At 39.0% G+C, this 18120-nt stretch overlaps 1 protein-coding gene across 3 annotated transcripts; it reads left to right on the forward strand.

The window, feature by feature from the left end:
- Positions 1-1401: 1401 nt before the first annotated feature.
- Positions 1402-16927, forward strand: tmem185a.S (transmembrane protein 185A S homeolog). Of its 3 annotated transcripts, none has more exons than XM_018233016.2 (7): positions 1402-1928; positions 6402-6578; positions 7473-7683; positions 9639-9722; positions 9865-10041; positions 12103-12226; positions 15598-16927. In XM_018233016.2, exons 1-7 carry the CDS (start codon positions 1891-1893, stop codon positions 15840-15842), a joined length of 1056 nt encoding a protein of 351 aa, XP_018088505.1. In that variant the 5' UTR covers positions 1402-1890; the 3' UTR covers positions 15843-16927. The 3 variants fall into 3 exon arrangements, with proteins under 3 accessions (XP_018088505.1, XP_018088504.1, XP_018088506.1); XM_018233015.2 differs by lacking the exon at positions 1402-1928 and adding an exon at positions 1952-2131; XM_018233017.2 differs by lacking the exon at positions 1402-1928 and adding an exon at positions 3082-3104.
- Positions 16928-18120: the final 1193 nt, after the last annotated feature.

Genomic DNA, 18120 nt, shown 5'->3' on the forward strand with positions numbered 1-18120 from the left:
CGAATCGGTCTAAAGGACCCATATCAGAATCTTTAATCTGGCCGTGTTTGGCCAGATTGGAGATCTGAAAAGCAGGAAGTTGGGTTCTGTTCTATTCTGTTCGACATCCAATCACTCCAGCCTTTATACATTACATTTTTGGATAACTATATTGAAAACATTTATTTATTTTGCACAGTCTATCTATTTACCCAGTGTTTTAAATTTATACTGAACTGTTCCTTTAATATATATGCTCACAATATTACCCCCAAAGCTGTCTGAAGGAAAATAAACATACATTTGAACTGCAGATGCTTAAAAAAAAAAAGCTTAGGTGCTTTAGGTCATCCATGTGAAGCTGACTTCTGGTTCAGCACACAGAGGAATTCAAGCGGCCGTCACCTTTCACATTCTGTTATGAAGCACTTTGGAAGTTAGATTGAAGCTCAAGATTTAAAAAGAAAACCAAAGGGGAGACTAAGCCTGACTTATATAGAAGTTTGGGGGGAATTAAGTGTTAAGTTAACTTGGTGTTACTGGTCCTTTAAAAAGGTTTAGGGGCAATGATCGTCTCCTTAAATAGAAGCCCCTCTCATGACTGTTATCCCATGTTCTATTACGTGACTGGGCGCTCCACATATTCCGTCAGCTCATGAAACACCAAGGCAACAGTTTCTATACAATTTATTGTTCCCAAGTTGTCCATGAGATTATTCTCCATTAAGGGAGACTTTCAGTGCATGGCAGAAAAGCAAAGCTGTTTATGGTTAATGAATATAATATTATTATAGCTGTGTCAGTATGTCTTGCCTTTCATTTTTATCTTGCTATTGTTGCACCGTAATTGTGCGAGAGTAATGGTAAAAAAACCCAGCTCCAACAACAACAATATTGTAGTTGCATTTGGGTATCTAAATATTGAATAGAGTCTACCTGACATTAATCCACTGTGATCCCCCCTCACCCCACAGAAATTCAGAGGCAGTGATCCCTTCAATCCCTACAAACATCCAGCGACACAATGAACTGCCCCAAAACCTGAGGTAGAGGTTACAACCTGTACTAAACCTACAATACAAGTTGGCAACCCTGGGAATTTAGTTGCAGGTCCTGTCAAGAGTCCGCAGCCCGCCACTAGAACCCATTAACACTTTCCCATGTTTGAATTTGCCCCTCACGAATAGGTAAGCCGCAGTGGAGCGGTCACATGGTAGGATCACATAACCGTGACGTCAGGACCTTTCCTAGGATAGGAACTAGACGCTACCCTTTTCCTAAAGCGTATATGTAAGCTATCTTTTGATTGGCTTAAAGTAACTAGACGCCGAGTGGGTGTCATTTGAGAGACTGCGATTGGATCTTTAATTTCTTTCCGACACAGTAATAAAGAGGAACATTTTGGTTGTGTCTCAAGGGTTTTGAGTGTAAAGGTTGATGTGTTAGACTGGAGTAGTACCACGTGACTACTAGTTGCCCTTTGCGAGGAACTTATGAGCTGTGGGGAATTTTTAGCGTACCCAATGAAAGAATTGATGTTTTAATCTTGTTTTTTAATCAGACTGTATCACCCGTATATATGTGGGTAGTTATAGGGACGATGTACTTTTCTTGCGTCACACCGTTTCTCAAATAATTGGCTTTAATATTTTCTGTCAAGTGAGTCCCAGTTATTAACTTGCGCCCGTAATTACAGTAATTATACCGGATATTATCTGCTCATTCGCTTCCCGACTCCCCGCCCTCCCACGTTACCGTATTGATGTTACTAGTAGCGCACAGAAACATCCTGGTCTAAGCAGTTGCAGCAGGTACTGCGTTGTAGTGGCGGTAGTTACGACTCTGTAGGTTAGAGCGGAGGCTTTGCTGGAGCAATGTCCGCCTAGTGAAGCTCGGAGAGGTGCTCGCACCATGAATCTTAGGGGCCTCTTCCAAGATTTTAACCCCAGGTGAGAGCGCCGAAAACAAGGGCAGAGTGGGATCGGGAAGGCGAGAAGGAAGGGACGGATATGAGGCCTATATGGAAGGGGGCAAGTGCTGGGAGCTCATATTGGTTGGAGGTACAGGGCCCATCTGAGGTTGCTTCAAGATCCTATAGAACTCTCTTCCTACGCTCGCGTTGCTGCTCACTGAAGGCTTTACGTTTCGGAAAGTATGTGCTCCATGGCATTTCTGTATAGCTCAGAATGGCCGCAGCCTTCCTCACAGTATTGGGGCTGTAAAGCAGTGACTGTTAAATGTTTGGCTCATGCCTGTGGGCCCCTTATGTCATGGACACATTCAGCCTTTTATAGTTCCTGGGGGGCTCAAGGGCAACATATAAGCACCCACCCAAAATCACAGCCTAACTGCTCATTTGACTTGCACCCCTTGGTTCATAACAAAGTTACAGATGGCTTTATATTTGCCGGGGGCACGTCAAAACTGTGCAAATTCCAGGAAAATGTAGGCATTAAAAGATGCAGTTTGCCTGTGTGGGACGATACAAGTTTTCAGCAACACTGGAAAAATGTAAAATCTGTGTTTTTCTGTATATAGAAATACTGGTGTAACAGGTAACATTATATAATCTTAGGGGTACCCAGGACAACCGTCACCCTGATTTTACCCATAGGGACCCCACACCTCACATTATAGTGACAGATACACAAAAACATCTGTGTAAAATTCATCCTGCTAGTTCTTGATATCCAGAGGAACTGTCACCCTACATTTCACTAAAATAGACCTGACAGGGTCCCCTTTATTCATACATAACATTGTTAAAGATATTAAGTATGCAAATATTGGTGTTACAGTCATTATTCTATAGTCCTAGAGGTACCCAAAGCAGCTCATAATAGTGGTTTAGGATGCAAAAACGAGAGGTGTGATGATGAACTTCAGTCAGACGCAGTGGATTGCTGCAAAATTGGTTGTGTTTTATTTAACACTACATGTTTCGAGACTAGCTCTTTATCAAGTGTCTAGGGGTTTAGGATGGATGCCCTTTGCTTTTAAGGTTGCAAATTTAGTTGTGTAACAATTACCGTGCTCACTTAAAACTATGAGTGTATTTCCAGTATTTATGTGTCTTTTAGGATATACGTGAAAGAGAAGAAAAATAACGTGTTGTAAGATGAGTGGTGAGAGTTTTAGTATGTTAATATTGTGTCCCTTTATCTCTATGTGGGCTACATTTCTTACCGGTTACCAATTACAATTTCAACCACTTTTTGTACAGCAAGATTTTGGCAAACCAACATCTAGTTTAACATAGTAAGTTAGTTAGGTTAAAAAAAGACACACGTATATCAAGTTCAACCTTTTTACTTTTTTTAACCTGCCTATCTGCCAGTTGATCCAGAGCAAGGCAAAAAAAAAAGGATAATGTTAGCGAAAAAAGGGCCTGCACTCCAAATAAATAGATAGACCAAGTGGTATTTGAATAGTCATATATTTATATATTTAAAAAGAAGTACATGCATAATACAGGGCAAAAAACATGCCAGAAGATATCACAGAAAATCAATTGTACATACCACTTAGAATATGGTCAAACAGCAATATGAAAAAAGAAAGCAGATACACCTGCCCTGAGAGGAGAATCAACCCGACGTATCGGCTTTTAGCCTTTCTCAAGGGGAATTCTTTTTTCATATTGCTGTTTGACCATATTCTAAGTGGTATGTATAATTGATTTTCTGTGATATCTTCTGGCATGTTTTTTTGCCCTGTATTATGCATGTACTTCTTTTTAAATATCTATTTATTTGGAGTGCAGGCCCTTTTTTCGCTAACATTATTCTGTGTTTGGCCTTATATGGGGGCTTCTTTTGGGCTTTATTTGCACCCATAAGTGAATAATACTGCATATACTTTATATTAGAGTGCCCTCCATCTGAAAATATTTTCCAAGGCAAAAAAAAACCCATCTGAAGCCTCTCCAATTTGCCTCAGAGGGGGAAAAAATTCCTGTCTTTGAATGACTAAGGGGAAGATTTATCAAAATATGATGAAGAGAGTGATATTCTGAGACTATTTGCAATTGGCTTTCATTTTTTATTATTTGTGGTTTTTCATTTATTTAGCTTTTTATTCAGCAGCTCTCCAGTTTACAGTTTCAGCAGTCTGGTTGGTAGGATCCAAATTACCCAAGCTCCATGCATTGATTTCAAGAAGAGGCAGGAAAATGAATAGGAGAGGCCAGGATAGAAAGATGAGTAATAAAAAGTAGCAATAACAATACATTTATAGCCTTACAGAGCATTTGGCAGTGACCCCCATTTGAAAGCTGGAAAGAGTCAGAAGATGGCAAATAATTCAAAATCCGTAAAAAAATAAATAATGAAGGCCAATTGAAAAGTTGCTTACAATTGGCCATTCTATAATATACTAAGAGGTAACTTAAAGGTGAACCACCCCTTAAAGGCTAATAAAATACATAAGCCGTTTTTCCTAGAAATGCTTGTGATCATTTCTTACAGGTCCCTTTCAATAGGAAATGAGCTGAACTGCAAGTGCAAGTTCTTTTCCAACCAAAAGCACCAGCGCATTTCCAAATAAAAAAGTGCTTCCATTGTAAAGTTCCATTGCATATCCCACTGAAGTAAGGGGGAGCCTCAAAAGTCAGTAATGGGGGTGTCACTGGGGATCAAATTACATATCTTAAAGGACAAGGGAAATGAATTTCACGACAAGTGCCAATCAATAACAAACTGCCCTACGGTGCCTTAGCCAAGCATCCTTTACAGCTATCCAGGACTGGCATATGCACAGTAAAGTAGGCTTAGAAATATTATTATATTGTGCCAATCCTGGGCAGTCACAAATGATCCCTAGAAAAAAGCAGTCAACATGGTAATACAGTGTTCACATTAGCAGTGGCTGTTAGGGTTATTTACAGAAGAGGTAAGTATTTGTATTCACTGGGGGATGTCTAACCATATTTGGTACCTCTTGTGAATTTGTACATTCCTTTGGAGTGAATTTATCATGTGCTGATTGTGGGTAAATAGGTGTTTATGTTTTATCAATTGTGGGGTTTTTATGTTTTATCGATTGTGTTAACTATACTGCAGTGTTATGTTTACTACTTAAAGGAATTGTTCAGTGTAAAAATATAAACTGGGTAAATAGATAGGCTGTGCAATATAAAAAATGTTTCTAATATAGTTAGTTAGCCAAAAATGTAATGTATAAAGGCTGGAGTGATTTCATGTATAACAAGTCAGTCAGATCACTACTTCCTGCTTTTCAACTCTCTTGGTTTACACTGACTGGTTGCCCTGGCTACCAGACAGTAACCAATCAGAGACTTGAGGGGGGGCCACATGGGTCATTTCTGTTGCTTTTGAATCTGAGCTGAATGCTGAGGATCAATTACAAACTCACTGAACAGAAATGTCCCATGTGGCCCCCCTTCAAGTCGCTGACTAACTCAGAGTTATAGAGCTGAAAAGCAGGAAGTTGGATTCTGGCTGTTTTATTAGACATCCAGTCACTCCAGCCTTTATACATTACACTTTTGGCTAACTAACTATATTAGAAACATTTTTTATTTTGCACAGCCTATCTATTTACACAGTTTTTATTTTCACACTGAACTATTCCTTTAAGGTAGGCACAAGTCATTAGTGAGCTGATCCACTTCTTTCAGCCTGCAAAAAAAAAACTGCAGCTGAAAGCATTGGGGCCTACACTCAGGGGCCCATTTACTTAGTTCGAGTGAATGAATAGAATAAAAAAAACTTAGAATTTCGAATGTTTTTTTTGGCTTCTTCGACCTTCTAATTGGCTACTTCGACCTTTGACTTCGAATCGAACTAAAAATCGTTTGAATATTCGACCATTCGATAATCGAAGTACTGTCTCTTTAAAAAAAAAACTTCGACCCCCTACTTCGCCACCTAAAACCTACCGAAGTGCAATGTTAGCCTATGGGGAAGGTCCCCATAGGCTTTCTAATGATTTTTTGGTTGAAGAAAAATCGTTCGATCGATGGATTAAAATCATTAGAATCGTTTGATTCGAAGGATTTAAGGATTTAATCGTTCGATCAAACTATTTGCGGTAAATCCTTCGACTTCGATATTCAAAGTCGAAGGATTTACATTCGGCAGTCGAATATCGAGGGTTAATTAACCCTCGATATTCGACCCTATGTAAATATGCCCCCTAGTGTGCCCACAGCCTTATCACACAAGTTGCTGCAGTGAGTGTTGCACTGCACAGATTGGAGAAAAACACTTATTGATTGGGTTATCTCTGTTTATGTTTTAAACCATTGTTCATTTGCTTCATGCAATTTTGCTGCTTAGAAAAAAAATATGTTATTGTTAGTGACTTACATTTATTAAAGTCAAAATAACTATTCGTTTTTTTTTTATTGATAAAATGTTTTTATACTTTTTAAAGTTTTGCAATTTTATTCTGTTTTTCAGTAAATTTCTCATCTACGCATGTTTGTTGCTCTTTTCTGTTCTCCTTTCCCTGCGACTGGATAATATTATTCAGTGGAGTTACTGGGCGGTGTTTGCTCCAATATGGTTGTGGAAACTAATGGTTATTGTGGGAGCCTCAGTTGGTACAGGTGTATGGGCACGTAACCCTCAATACAGGTAAAAAAATAAGTAAAAATCCTTGTTTGCCTTGATTTATGCAATAGATTAGTTGTAATTTGTAGGTTACTTGGGTAGTATGAGTAGTCTGCATGTTTTTGCTGCATACATGAAATCCTCTACCTATAGCCTAATTTGCCCATGTAGGCACCTCTTTCATCAGTGACTAGCACTTTCTAATGATTAATACGGTGAATTGGATTACCTCAGTCTTAGGACAAAGATTTTCCTAGGCACCTCTTGTGAGCAGGAGCTTCAAAATCCTTCTCCTCCTCTAACCCATTCTTCCCCCTTCCTCAGGAATTTGCTTTGGCTGTTGACTTATGAGCATGCTCGGTTCTTCTCAGCTCAGATTACTAAACACACCCTCTAGTCTAACAGCCAATGAAGAGATAGCACTGCTGGTTCCCATAGAAACTCTAGCTGTCTGATCCCATTTTTTTCTCCTAACCACCTCTCCTGAGCTCAGCTTAAACGCTATTGTGCCTGTGTAAACCTGAATTCGGCATTGCATAAACTTTACAGCATATTGTCCTGTTTGCAGATGTCAATGTTACTGATGATGTGTCATAGGGAAAATGGCCCAAGGTGAAAGCTGCTATTTGTTTTAGGAAAATGTGATGATGGCACTGCCAAATAGAGGGGATACACGCAGTACACATGATGTGGCTTGGGTAGTGAAAATATGCCCATAATATATACATGGTAGACAAATGTAGGCTTTACATGTCCTTTAATTTCAGACAAAACTATAATTATATCTTTCAGTTGTTTTGCATTTGTAGTTTTTGTACAAACCACCTCTACATCCCTTGCAGGACAGACAACTCATTTATTAAAACAGAAATAACAGTTTATGTTCTTGTTATTTATAATGTTAATCTCTTTCTACAGGGCAGAAGGTGAAACATGTGTGGAGTTCAAGGCCATGCTAATTGCAGTGGGAATTCATTTGCTGCTTCTTATGTTTGAAGTTCTTGTTTGCGATCGTATTGAAAGAGGAAACCACTACTTCTGGTTGCTAGTCTTTATGCCTTTATTCTTTGTGTCCCCAGTATCCGTTGCAGCTTGCGTTTGGGGCTTTCGGCATGATCGATCATTGGAAGTAAGTAAAGAATGGCCCTTTTTCTCTTAAAGGAGACAATTTGTATAATGCTTATTTTCTAGTATAATATCCCCCCCTTCCTTACAATTTGTATTGGTGCTAAAAAAAAACTATCATTATATCAGAGCTGCAGAGAGATGCTTCTACTTCAGAGTCTAGGCTGAAATGAGGAATGGGAGTGTCTCTCCATTCTCCCGCAGGGAGTCATAGTTTTTACTGACAGGCTGAACTCCGTATTATAGAAAAGTTTGGTTAAAATATAGATTGTCCAAAGCCCTTGTAGTTCTACTTAATGCCGATCAGGCAGTGCGTAAAGGAAGGAAAAAGAGAAAAATAAGAGCCCAGGAGGACACATGCGATTAAAAACACGTGGTGCAATTAAAAAGTGTGAACTGTAACTCATACATACTGTGGAGGTGAATACGGTCGTGAGTGAGTGTATGAGATTATAGAACTGCAACATTGAGAAATCTAGTACACTATATATTATTCTTCTATTTTACTCTTCTTCCTTCGTCCACTGCCTGATCTACTACTCGATCTCCCAAGCTTTTTAGCGCTGACTCTGTTTATTTTTCTTTTGGATATTATTTATTTTTTTAAACTCCGTATTAGTAGGGAAAACCCTTCCCAAGTTCCTCCCTGCATGTGTCTTCATTCTCAACTTGCCCACGTGTAACCTGTAGTTATTATTAATACTATTAATGATATATATGCTGCTGTGTTAACTCCCTGTATGCAATCTGGGGCTTGGGCATGCAGTCAGCGTTGCAATTAGGGAAATGTAGGAGCTACTCACAGCGTGCAGGAGAGAGCTGACCAGGGTGGATGGGAGGGAGCTGGGAGGCATCTAAACACTGCTAGCAGGAGAGAGCGAACAGTGCAGGTGAGAGAGAGCCAGAGGAATCCGAACACTGCAGGCATGATAGAGATGAATTCTGTAGGCGGGGTTACAGGCAGCTCCGTAGTGCAAGTGAGCTGACCTGAATTTGTCACAAAGAAGCACCTCCTACCTCTTACCGCCCCATCCACAGTGCCTGTATGAACCCTGCCATCTGCAAGGGAAAGTGCTGGCGGCCCCAGGTAAAATCGGTGAGGACTCAGACAGTAAATACGGGAAAGGGGCAGAACAATAGCAGTTTTTGTCATTTTTAAAAGAAATTTACCCCAGAATGGTTGAAGAAAAGATTTATGGCTTCTATTTTAGATTATATACCATCTATCTGTGCAGTTTGACAAATTATGGTACATGTCCCCTTTAAAAGCTTTCCAATGTATTTTGATAATGAAACAGGACTACAATTAATATTCGCAATTGTTACATTTTGATTCTCATTATGAAAATATAAATTCGGCAACATGGTAAAAAAACATTCACTATATCAGGACATTATCACAACTTACTTCTAACCCAACAGAAAAAGCCAGCTGAAGCATTTATCCAATTGAGCAGAATGACTTGGGTGGCTAAAATATGGAAACATTACTGGGTCAAAACACTGGGTCACTTTTTAAAAAGGGTTGTGGTTAGCTGCATGACCCATTGATTTTGGAATGTGTGAAGCAACTCCACTCGTTTCAGGCCATACCAGCTGAATGGATAGGCAGTGCTTTATTTTATGAATTATATTACTGTAGATTAAACAAGGTTAAAATGTATTTATACATTCAATTATTTATTATATACCTATTTCCATTAGATAAATGCAAGTATAAAAATTCACTCTTAACAGATCACATACAATAGTCATGCTATATAGTAATCTATTTTTTACTGGGTATTACATCAGAAATTTGAAATGCATGCTTTAAAATTCACTCTTAACAGATCACATACAATAGTCATGCTATATAGTAATATATTTTTTACTGGGTATTACAGCAGAAATTTGAAATGCATGCTTTAATATCCTTTTGCAAAACTGACAATACTATTGCCTTTCTCTGTTTTACAGTTGGAAATCTTGTGCTCCGTCAATATTCTGCAGTTTATATTCATTGCTCTAAGACTTGACAGCATCATCACTTGGCCTTGGCTTGTATGTATTTTTCCTTTGTATTCTCACAAGGTTTATTATCATTTATAGATTATTGGCATACCTTCAAGGACTCAACTATGCCATTTTAGGATGTTATTACACATTACAGGAATTTTCTAAATCAAATATGTTCATGCTTTAGGTGGTATGTGTCCCGCTGTGGATCCTTATGTCCTTCCTGTGCCTAGTAGTTCTGTATTATATTGTGTGGTCAGTTCTGTTCCTGCGTTCAATGGATGTTATTGCAGAACAAAGGAGAACTCATATTACTATGGCAGTCAGTTGGATGGCTATAGTTGTACCGCTTCTGACATTCGAGGTAAGCCTAAAGTTGTATTGTGACATTTTCATTAATAAAAGAATATTCCTTGCAGCAAAAATCTGAAATAGCCCTCTCCTACCCATCATCTGACAATTTAAGTATACACCCTGCCAACATAGAGCTATTTGGAATAAGTATATCTAGTATAAGTAATTCTAAAACTGGAATCATTGAAGATGTTCCACTACTCAAAAGAGCAGCTTCTTCAGTTCAACTGACTGGTATGGGAAGTCCTTGGCATATAAACTCTTCCACTATTCCAATCACAATGGCAATTGTAACTCTTCAGAGAAGTGACATCTGAATTTCACAGGGGTGTGAATTCTTATTGAATTACTTATAGCAGGGCTATACTCGCGGCCCGCGGGCCGGACCCCCCCTCATGTGGCCCTCCACATCAAAGTCTGCCTGTTGTGTCTGCTTACCATATGTAAACTTTAAAAGGTATCACTACAGAGATTAACTGGCCCCTGCATTGTCTAAACCTCAAATTCAAACTAATCCCCTGTATTGTTCACACTTGTGACACCTCTATTGTTCACTCCCCTAAAACCCTGTACTGTTCACACCTGAGACCCAGACTGAAACTGCCCACATTGTTCAGATGTTCACACCTTATTCAAAATGTTAATGGGGCACCAGCACTGTGTCACTGTATGTAGTACATATTAAACTGGTCCTGATTCCTGTCTCCTGCTCTGTTCTGCCTTCCATATGCTCCCTGTGTGTGTCATACTTTGGTATTTGTTCTGGGGGTTTGTTAGCATTTGAAAATTATTGTTACTGGCCCCTAAGGTGTTTAATCATATGCTGGGGTACTGTATTAAACACAGGGGAGGAGGAGGCGGCATATGGATTTATGGGTATGTGTTAATATGACTTAACTTTTTTCACATATGAGTGGCATCCTTGCCAGGGCAGGCACAAGGTAGTTTGGCACCCTAGGCAAGAGCTTCAATCAGTGCCCCCCTGTCCTGCATTACCATTTCCCTCCTTACCATGATGGTTTTTAAATAAAGAGAGCAAGAAAATGTACAACACTTTTTCATTTATATTACTGCCCCCTGTACCTGTGCAAGCAAGCTCAGCAACCATCCATCATACAGCCCTCCTGCAGCCATCATATTGCCCCCAATCTTTACCTGTGTCAGCAGCAGCCAAAAATAAATCTGATCACATCATATTGTCCCAAAGTATTTATGTACCTGTGCCAGCGCCCAGCAGAAACAGCAAACATATGGCCCCCAGATCTGTACCTGGCTGTGCCAGCAGGAAGCTTCACACTTTACAGTAATAGAAAGAATGTCTTCAGTTCAGTGCAACTGTGCAAGGCTGAGAGCAGCAAGAGCCACACCAAGCAGGCCGCCAGCTCTCTGCCTCTCTCTGTCATCACATCAGTGACATCATTGACGCATGTACGCACATCGCTGCACCGCACAGAAGGAGCTATTACTTGCCGGCAAGAGGGAGAAGGGGAAGGAGATGGATTCCACCCAACTGGGTGACCATGATTACTGAAACAAATTATTAAATAAACGCTTGAAAAAAGTGTGCCCCTCAATGATGACGCCCTAGAGAGCCGCCTACTCTGCCTACCCCTAGTTCCAGCCCTGATCCCTGCAGTGAGCACCAACCATTTGGTTTTGTGGTGTGCTATTAATGTGGACATGGTCTTGCGGTAACATGGGTGTGGTTTAAAGCGGGTGTGGTCTAAAAACAGGGAGTGGCTAACACTGGCTTCTGTTATCGGCCCTCCACCATGTAGATTGGAAAAATTCTGGCCCTCGGTACCATAGAAGTTGGACAGCGCTGACTTATAGTATAAGAATTACTTATACTAGAATATCATGACCTGAATGAATAAAAATCTTCATAGTCATATGGAAGAAGTGCAGATGGCAGACACAGGTAAATAGTGAGGGCAGTGGTATACTTGTCCATGCCTAAAACTGAAATATTAGAGTACCCAAAGAATCATTTATTTAAAGAGAAGCATAGCACAAACATGGCAATTTATGTGAACTGTATCAAATATATACTTTCTTTTTTTTATATTAGATATTACTTGTTCATCGACTTGATGGGCACAATCCATTATCGAATATCCCTATATTTGTTCCGCTTTGGCTTTCCTTAATAACGTTGATGGCAACAACCTTTGGACAGAAAGGAGGCAATCACTGTAAGTAATGTGTTTGTGATCCTTCAGGGACTAACTGCAAACAGTATAAATATTATTTTTTACAGTTGGTGTCTGAAACATGACATTGTGCTGCATTGGGTCGGGTACACACGGAATACCCGCAATGTGATTGGGACTTGGTCAGATTATACTTTTTGTGCGCACAGTGTGAGTGACCAGTGATAACCCGATCTTCTGCAGTTTTGTGGGCTACAGGCCATTTTCCGGTTAAAGTAAAAAAACTATGCTTTTCAATGTAAAAATAGATCGAAGTGACATCATCCCCGGCTGGCGCAGTGATTGCTGCGCCAAATAGGTCGGGAGGAAATCAATGGGCTTCAGAAGATGGGTAAGCAGGTACGACTTAGGCTAAGCGTTTCTCTGTTGGGTTGCGGGTCTTAAAAACCAGACCAGTGCAAGTCTTTACGTTTTGCTAATCCTGAGACACTGCAAGCTAGTAGCAAATTTACCCATTTCCTTTGAATCCTTTATCTGTCTTCAAGATCTTTAGTTTTAATCATTTAGGGGGTTCGGCCTTTATTGAAGAATTGCTTGGTTAATAGCTCTCCTTGGGTTATGTTGCAGAGGATAAAGATGAATAGAGAAGAGCGATTCCGCACACCGGACCATTAGTTAAAATAGGAAATCTTTATTAGACCATGTTTAAAAAAATACACGCTTTTTTAAACATGGTCTAATAAAGATTTCCTATTTTAACTAATGGTCCGGTGTGCGGAATCGCTCTTCTCTATTCATCTGTATTCTCTACGGCGTGGGACGCCAAAGTTCCTGCACCCAGGTCTGGATTTATCGTGTCGGCTGCCTTTGACCAAATGTGCGGTGAGTCGGAGCGGTTTTGCTTTTCTTATGTTGCAGAGGGCTCTATGTGTGGATGCATTATTGAAAAAGCATACCACATCATCTTCAATATACTGGCCAGTGGCTGTCTGGAATGGCTGACCTACCACTCAGCCCCGAAAAGAGCATGTTCCAACTGTATCTTTTTGTATACTTTTCCCTAAGTGCTTCATCAAGCACACTTTCTCAGTTGGTTTTGTAGTCCTGAAAAGGGTAATTAAGTAGGTTTCATGGTTCACTAGTGATCACCTCTTCATTTTTACATTATAGCTAAAAGTAAAATGGATTACCTAGTCTTCAATAGAAGGAAACAGTTCTTTATAATCACTTTGTTTCATGTTCTGAATCCAAAGCAAAAATACCATGTGCTGTGCAACAACAGCTGATCTCTCCCTTAAGGTGGCCACAGACGCAAAGATCTGCTCGTTTTGGCGTCATCGCCAAACTAGCCGACCTTTCCCCGATATGCCACTAACGGGCATGGCTATATCGGGGGTAATCTGAATGTTCGGCCCTATGGCCGACCGATCAGATTACGATGACAGTGCAATGGGCTCCGGCAGGATGGTAGGGACAACATTAAACCTGTCCGATCGACCAAACGACCGATCTCTGCCGGGCGAAAAATGTCGGGACTCTCCACACACGGTCCGAAAATTGTATGAATCCTCGAATAGGATCTTTGCGTCTATGGCCACCTTTAGACTCACTCCAGACATTTCTGGTAGCAATATATATGTGGACCATCTTTGAAGTTCCCTCAGATAATCCAGCACCTTTAGACAAAGTAGAGAGGTTTGCAGGCTTCCTATTCTCAAGATATGCATCCAAGTGGAAGACATTCTCCTAGCGAGTCACTTATTTGCATAGAGCATTTTTGAGTTCTTGATGAAAGTGAAGTTTCTAGCTTTGCTTTTAAAATAATGTCATTGCACCAATAAGAACATAAACCACTTTATTTGCATGCTTATACAAGAGCTTTTGGGTCAAGGATTGGTCCTATGTATAATAAACTTAAGCTGGCCATAGACGCAAAGATCCAATTGTAAGAATCCTTGATTCGTACGATTTTCGGACCGTGTGTGGAGAGTACCGACATTTTTTGTTCCATGGAGATCGGTCGTTTGGGCAGGTTAAAAGATTTCTGTCGGCTGCCGATAATTTCTCTGCATGTATTGCCGATCAGACGATTTTCAGTGGGAGACTGTCACTAGCTTTTGTTGGATATAACTTTTGTATGATTGTTGTCAGGGGCAGAACATTGGCTGATCTGTTCTTTTACTACTTTATTTGATCTGAAAGTTTAGTGGCAGGTTGGGAGATGGGGATGTCCGATCGTTTGAATACTTTATTTGATCTGAAAGGTTAGTGGCAGGTCGGGAGATAGGGAAGTCCACTGCCCTTCGTTCCTATTGCAGGCAGCGCTTTTCAAAGATGCTTCAGATAAACCAGTTAAGCATGATTCGTACCCTATGAATTCTTCTATAAGATAACTTGAAGGAAGGATGTCAAAGGTCAAACAGAGAAATTGATATAACTCAAAGTTTGGTTCTTGCAAGGTAGATAACTAGATTATCATACACAGATAAGCAGGGGTTCATTACGCAGGGAGATTATTTGAGCTGGTAAACTAGTTATCTACCTGACAAGAACCAAACCTGGAAGAATTTTAATCCCCCTGTTAACTGAACAAGGGACATATTTCCAGTTAGCAACACCAGACAGCAATTGAATGATGCTTGAACCTGCAGCAGGAGCACATCACCATTACTTGAGTCTCCTACACTAGATGGACTTCTAACCAACACACACACAAAAACTGATAGCATTTTTATTTGAAGCAACATAGGTGGTTCTTCACAGTGAGGTTGAGGAATGCACAGCCGGATGATGTTGGATTGGCTGATACTGTTAATGCCTTTAAGAGTGGCTTGGATGATACTAAAATCTACAATTAATATAGATCTTGATATATATAATTTCTGTCGGTGTGTGTAAGTATGTGTGCTGGGTTTCATTTTGAGGGGTTGAACTTGATGGACTTAGGTCTTTTTCCACTGAACTTTACTACGCATGATCCAAAACAATGACGGTGGAAAATGCTCGTGTTATGTGAAATATCCTTTTATGTACAAAATAGTTTGAAGTTTTAACGTGGACACAATTCCAATGATTCCTTGTTGACTTTATTGAAAAATTGCTTTTAAAGAAAACTATGATTATATCAAGTCCCCATCAACTTTTAAAAAGAAACCACGATTTTGTGTTAACTAAATATGTGAATTTCATTTCTTGAACTACTTTTATGCGATATCACACCGGTGTTGCCAAAACCTTTGTGAAATATTATTTTGTGCAGCATTATCAAAATCTCAAAGTGTTCTCATTATTTTCTCAATCAAGTGAGAACCTTGAGTATTCCACTAATCGAGCTAATAAATCTTATCCTTTTGCTAAACGTGCTTCTAAGTATCTGAGGTGTGTAACATCCTACTCTGTTTAAACCAACACAGGGTGGTTTGGGATTCGTAAAGACTTCTGCCAGTTTCTGTTGGAGATTTTCCCTTTTCTTCGAGAATATGGCAATATCTCATATGATATTCATCATGAAGACAGTGAAGATGCTGAAGAAACACCTGTACCGGAGCCCCCCAAAATCGCACCAATGTTTCGAAAGAAGACTGGCGTTGTCATTACCCAGAGCCCAGGGAAATATATTGTTCCTCCTCCTAAACTTAACATCGACATGCCGGATTAAGGTGAAATTTGGTGGCTTGAGGGCACTTTTTTCTGTTTTAACTAATCCTGTTAGTAGTACACTATCAGGTGTCATGGACTGAAGGGAAAAAAAGACTACTGACCTCATTCCTTTTTTGTATTCATTTGTAATTTTTTTTGTTCCTGCAATGGTATGTGTTTTCCCATTCCTAATTCATGTCATCATGTTACTCAAGATCAGGGAAGCTTCTTAAGGGCAAAGAATGCTGGAATTTGTAGTTTATAATTTGTGGATGACTATAAATTTTCACATCTGTTGTCTTGGTTATGACTGCAGTATTGCATTCTAGTTTCTAGTAACACAGAGATAGACCAGCTTGTGGCCCTCCAGATACTGAGCTAACAAGCTTTGGGAGACATCCTGGGAATCTTAGCAGCTCTGGGGCCACAGGTTGGACTTCTCAGCAGTAAAATTAAGTATAATGTTTATCTTAAGTAAATGTCTTTGTGTGTGTTGTTATGCAATGCAGCTATTGTTTGATATTCTTTTACAGCAGAACTTGTGCATAGAATTGAATTCAAGTTGTGAGCTGTTTTATACCACTATAAAAATACTTTTAAAAAAAATCTGTTTAAGGGTCAAGCATTACCTTGGAGAAGTGATATTTGAGCAGAGGGCTTATGGGATATATCTAATATACACCTTCCCTTAGGAGTTACTACTCCTTGCTCACTTGTATAGTATTTATAAGAACATTTTATCAATGTAATATATTGTGTTCAAAATTATTCTTATGTACAGTATAAATGGATAAATACAAAGTATTTTTTTAAATAAAAGATGTAAAATACATATAAGTTGTCAAAATTTTGTTTGTAATTTACATTTTAAAATGATCTATGTGAATTCTACAATGAAAAAAGATCTATACAATTTCAAAAGCCAGTATGTCATTTTTATATACTGACCATGTACATATTATGTAAGATGTAAAGCCAAACACCAATGACATGAATGTTAAGTTATTAGACTATGAATAAAACATTGATTTTATTTTATGTTGTAATTTGGTTGGCTGTGAGATTATTGTGTAAATTCAATAAATTCTTTCCATGCCTATAAAACAGTTATTGTTTGTGACATTTTCATTAACTGTGAAAACATATTTATCCAGACATTTTCAATAGACAGAAGGAAGTCTATTGAAAGTTTGTTCTAGGACCTCTAACAGTACTTTCATAGATTTTCTTTAGCTCAAAACCTTGACGCTTGAAAGCACGAATAAAAATTTTTCTCTAAAAACCACAAACTTTTTATTAAAAGATCCGAATATAAAAAAAATGAATGAAAGAAAATGCTGAAAAATGTGCTAAAGAAATAGGAATACCTCGAAAACCTCTAAATATTCAAGTTGTTCAGGCAATTGCTAACTAAAAAAAAATTGAAAACCTCAAAGTCCAAATGGCTCAAAAATGGTCCAATAGGATCAGCACAGCTCCTATTGACTTCTATAGGACATCAACAACTTTTACTTGGGAATATTTGTACTTTTCTTGGTTTTTACATTTAATAAATCTCTAGTTTTTTCAGATTGAAAGAAGTATAAGAAAACCGCACTTTTAAAGATGTGAAAAAAGACATTCGAATTTTAATTAGCCGGTTCATGTTGAAATTTTTCAACTTTTTTTTGACAACTAGTAGTATGTTTAGCGTGTAAGGTACTTACTTCATGTTGAAAGCAAATGGGTCCAGGTGGAGGCACTTTAGCTCAGCTAGAGAATTTGGCAGGTTTTTGCTGGTGAACACATCCAAAATCAAATTATTGTACTATTGTATTGCACTTTACACTATATACCTACTGGGGTTATTTCATTTCAACACTTGCAACCTACTCAAATCCCTAGAGAGGAGACAATGGAAAATCAATACATACCGAGATTTTCTTGTCCTGAACTGGAACATGGCAGTGGGCACAACTAAGGTTAATCCCTCCTGTCATGTGGACGGAAACAGGAACTAGTAACAAATAAAAACAGCTCCCCTCCACCGCCATCTTAGGACTTTATTGAACTCCCCCAAAATGAGGGTTGGGAAGCCTTGCCCACTGCCATATTCCAGTCCAGGAAAAGAAAATCTCGGTAAGTATGTATTGATTTTCCATTTTCCAGTTCCTTCCACATGGCAGTGGACACAATAGGGACATAAAAAAGCAACCAATAAACAAGGGTGGGATAATAAACTTTTACTGAGACAGTACACTATTCAGAACTAAGGAACCAAAATTTTAAAGATTTTTGGAGTATAAATCAAATTTATA

This window comes from Xenopus laevis, chromosome 8S (assembly GCF_017654675.1).
Source record: "Xenopus laevis strain J_2021 chromosome 8S, Xenopus_laevis_v10.1, whole genome shotgun sequence".
Lineage (NCBI taxonomy): Eukaryota > Metazoa > Chordata > Amphibia > Anura > Pipidae > Xenopus > Xenopus laevis.

Excerpts from the sequence above, each read along its gene's own strand:
- tmem185a.S (XM_018233015.2), top strand. The coding sequence starts at position 1,989 with ATGAGGCCTATATGGAAGGGGGCAAGTGCTGGGAGCTCATATTGGTTG. Across the intron at positions 10,042-12,102 it reads TACCGCTTCTGACATTCGAG|ATATTACTTGTTCATCGACT; the intron begins GTAAGCCTAAAG and ends TTTTTATATTAG. Across the intron at positions 12,227-15,597 it reads ACAGAAAGGAGGCAATCACT|GGTGGTTTGGGATTCGTAAA; the intron begins GTAAGTAATGTG and ends AAACCAACACAG.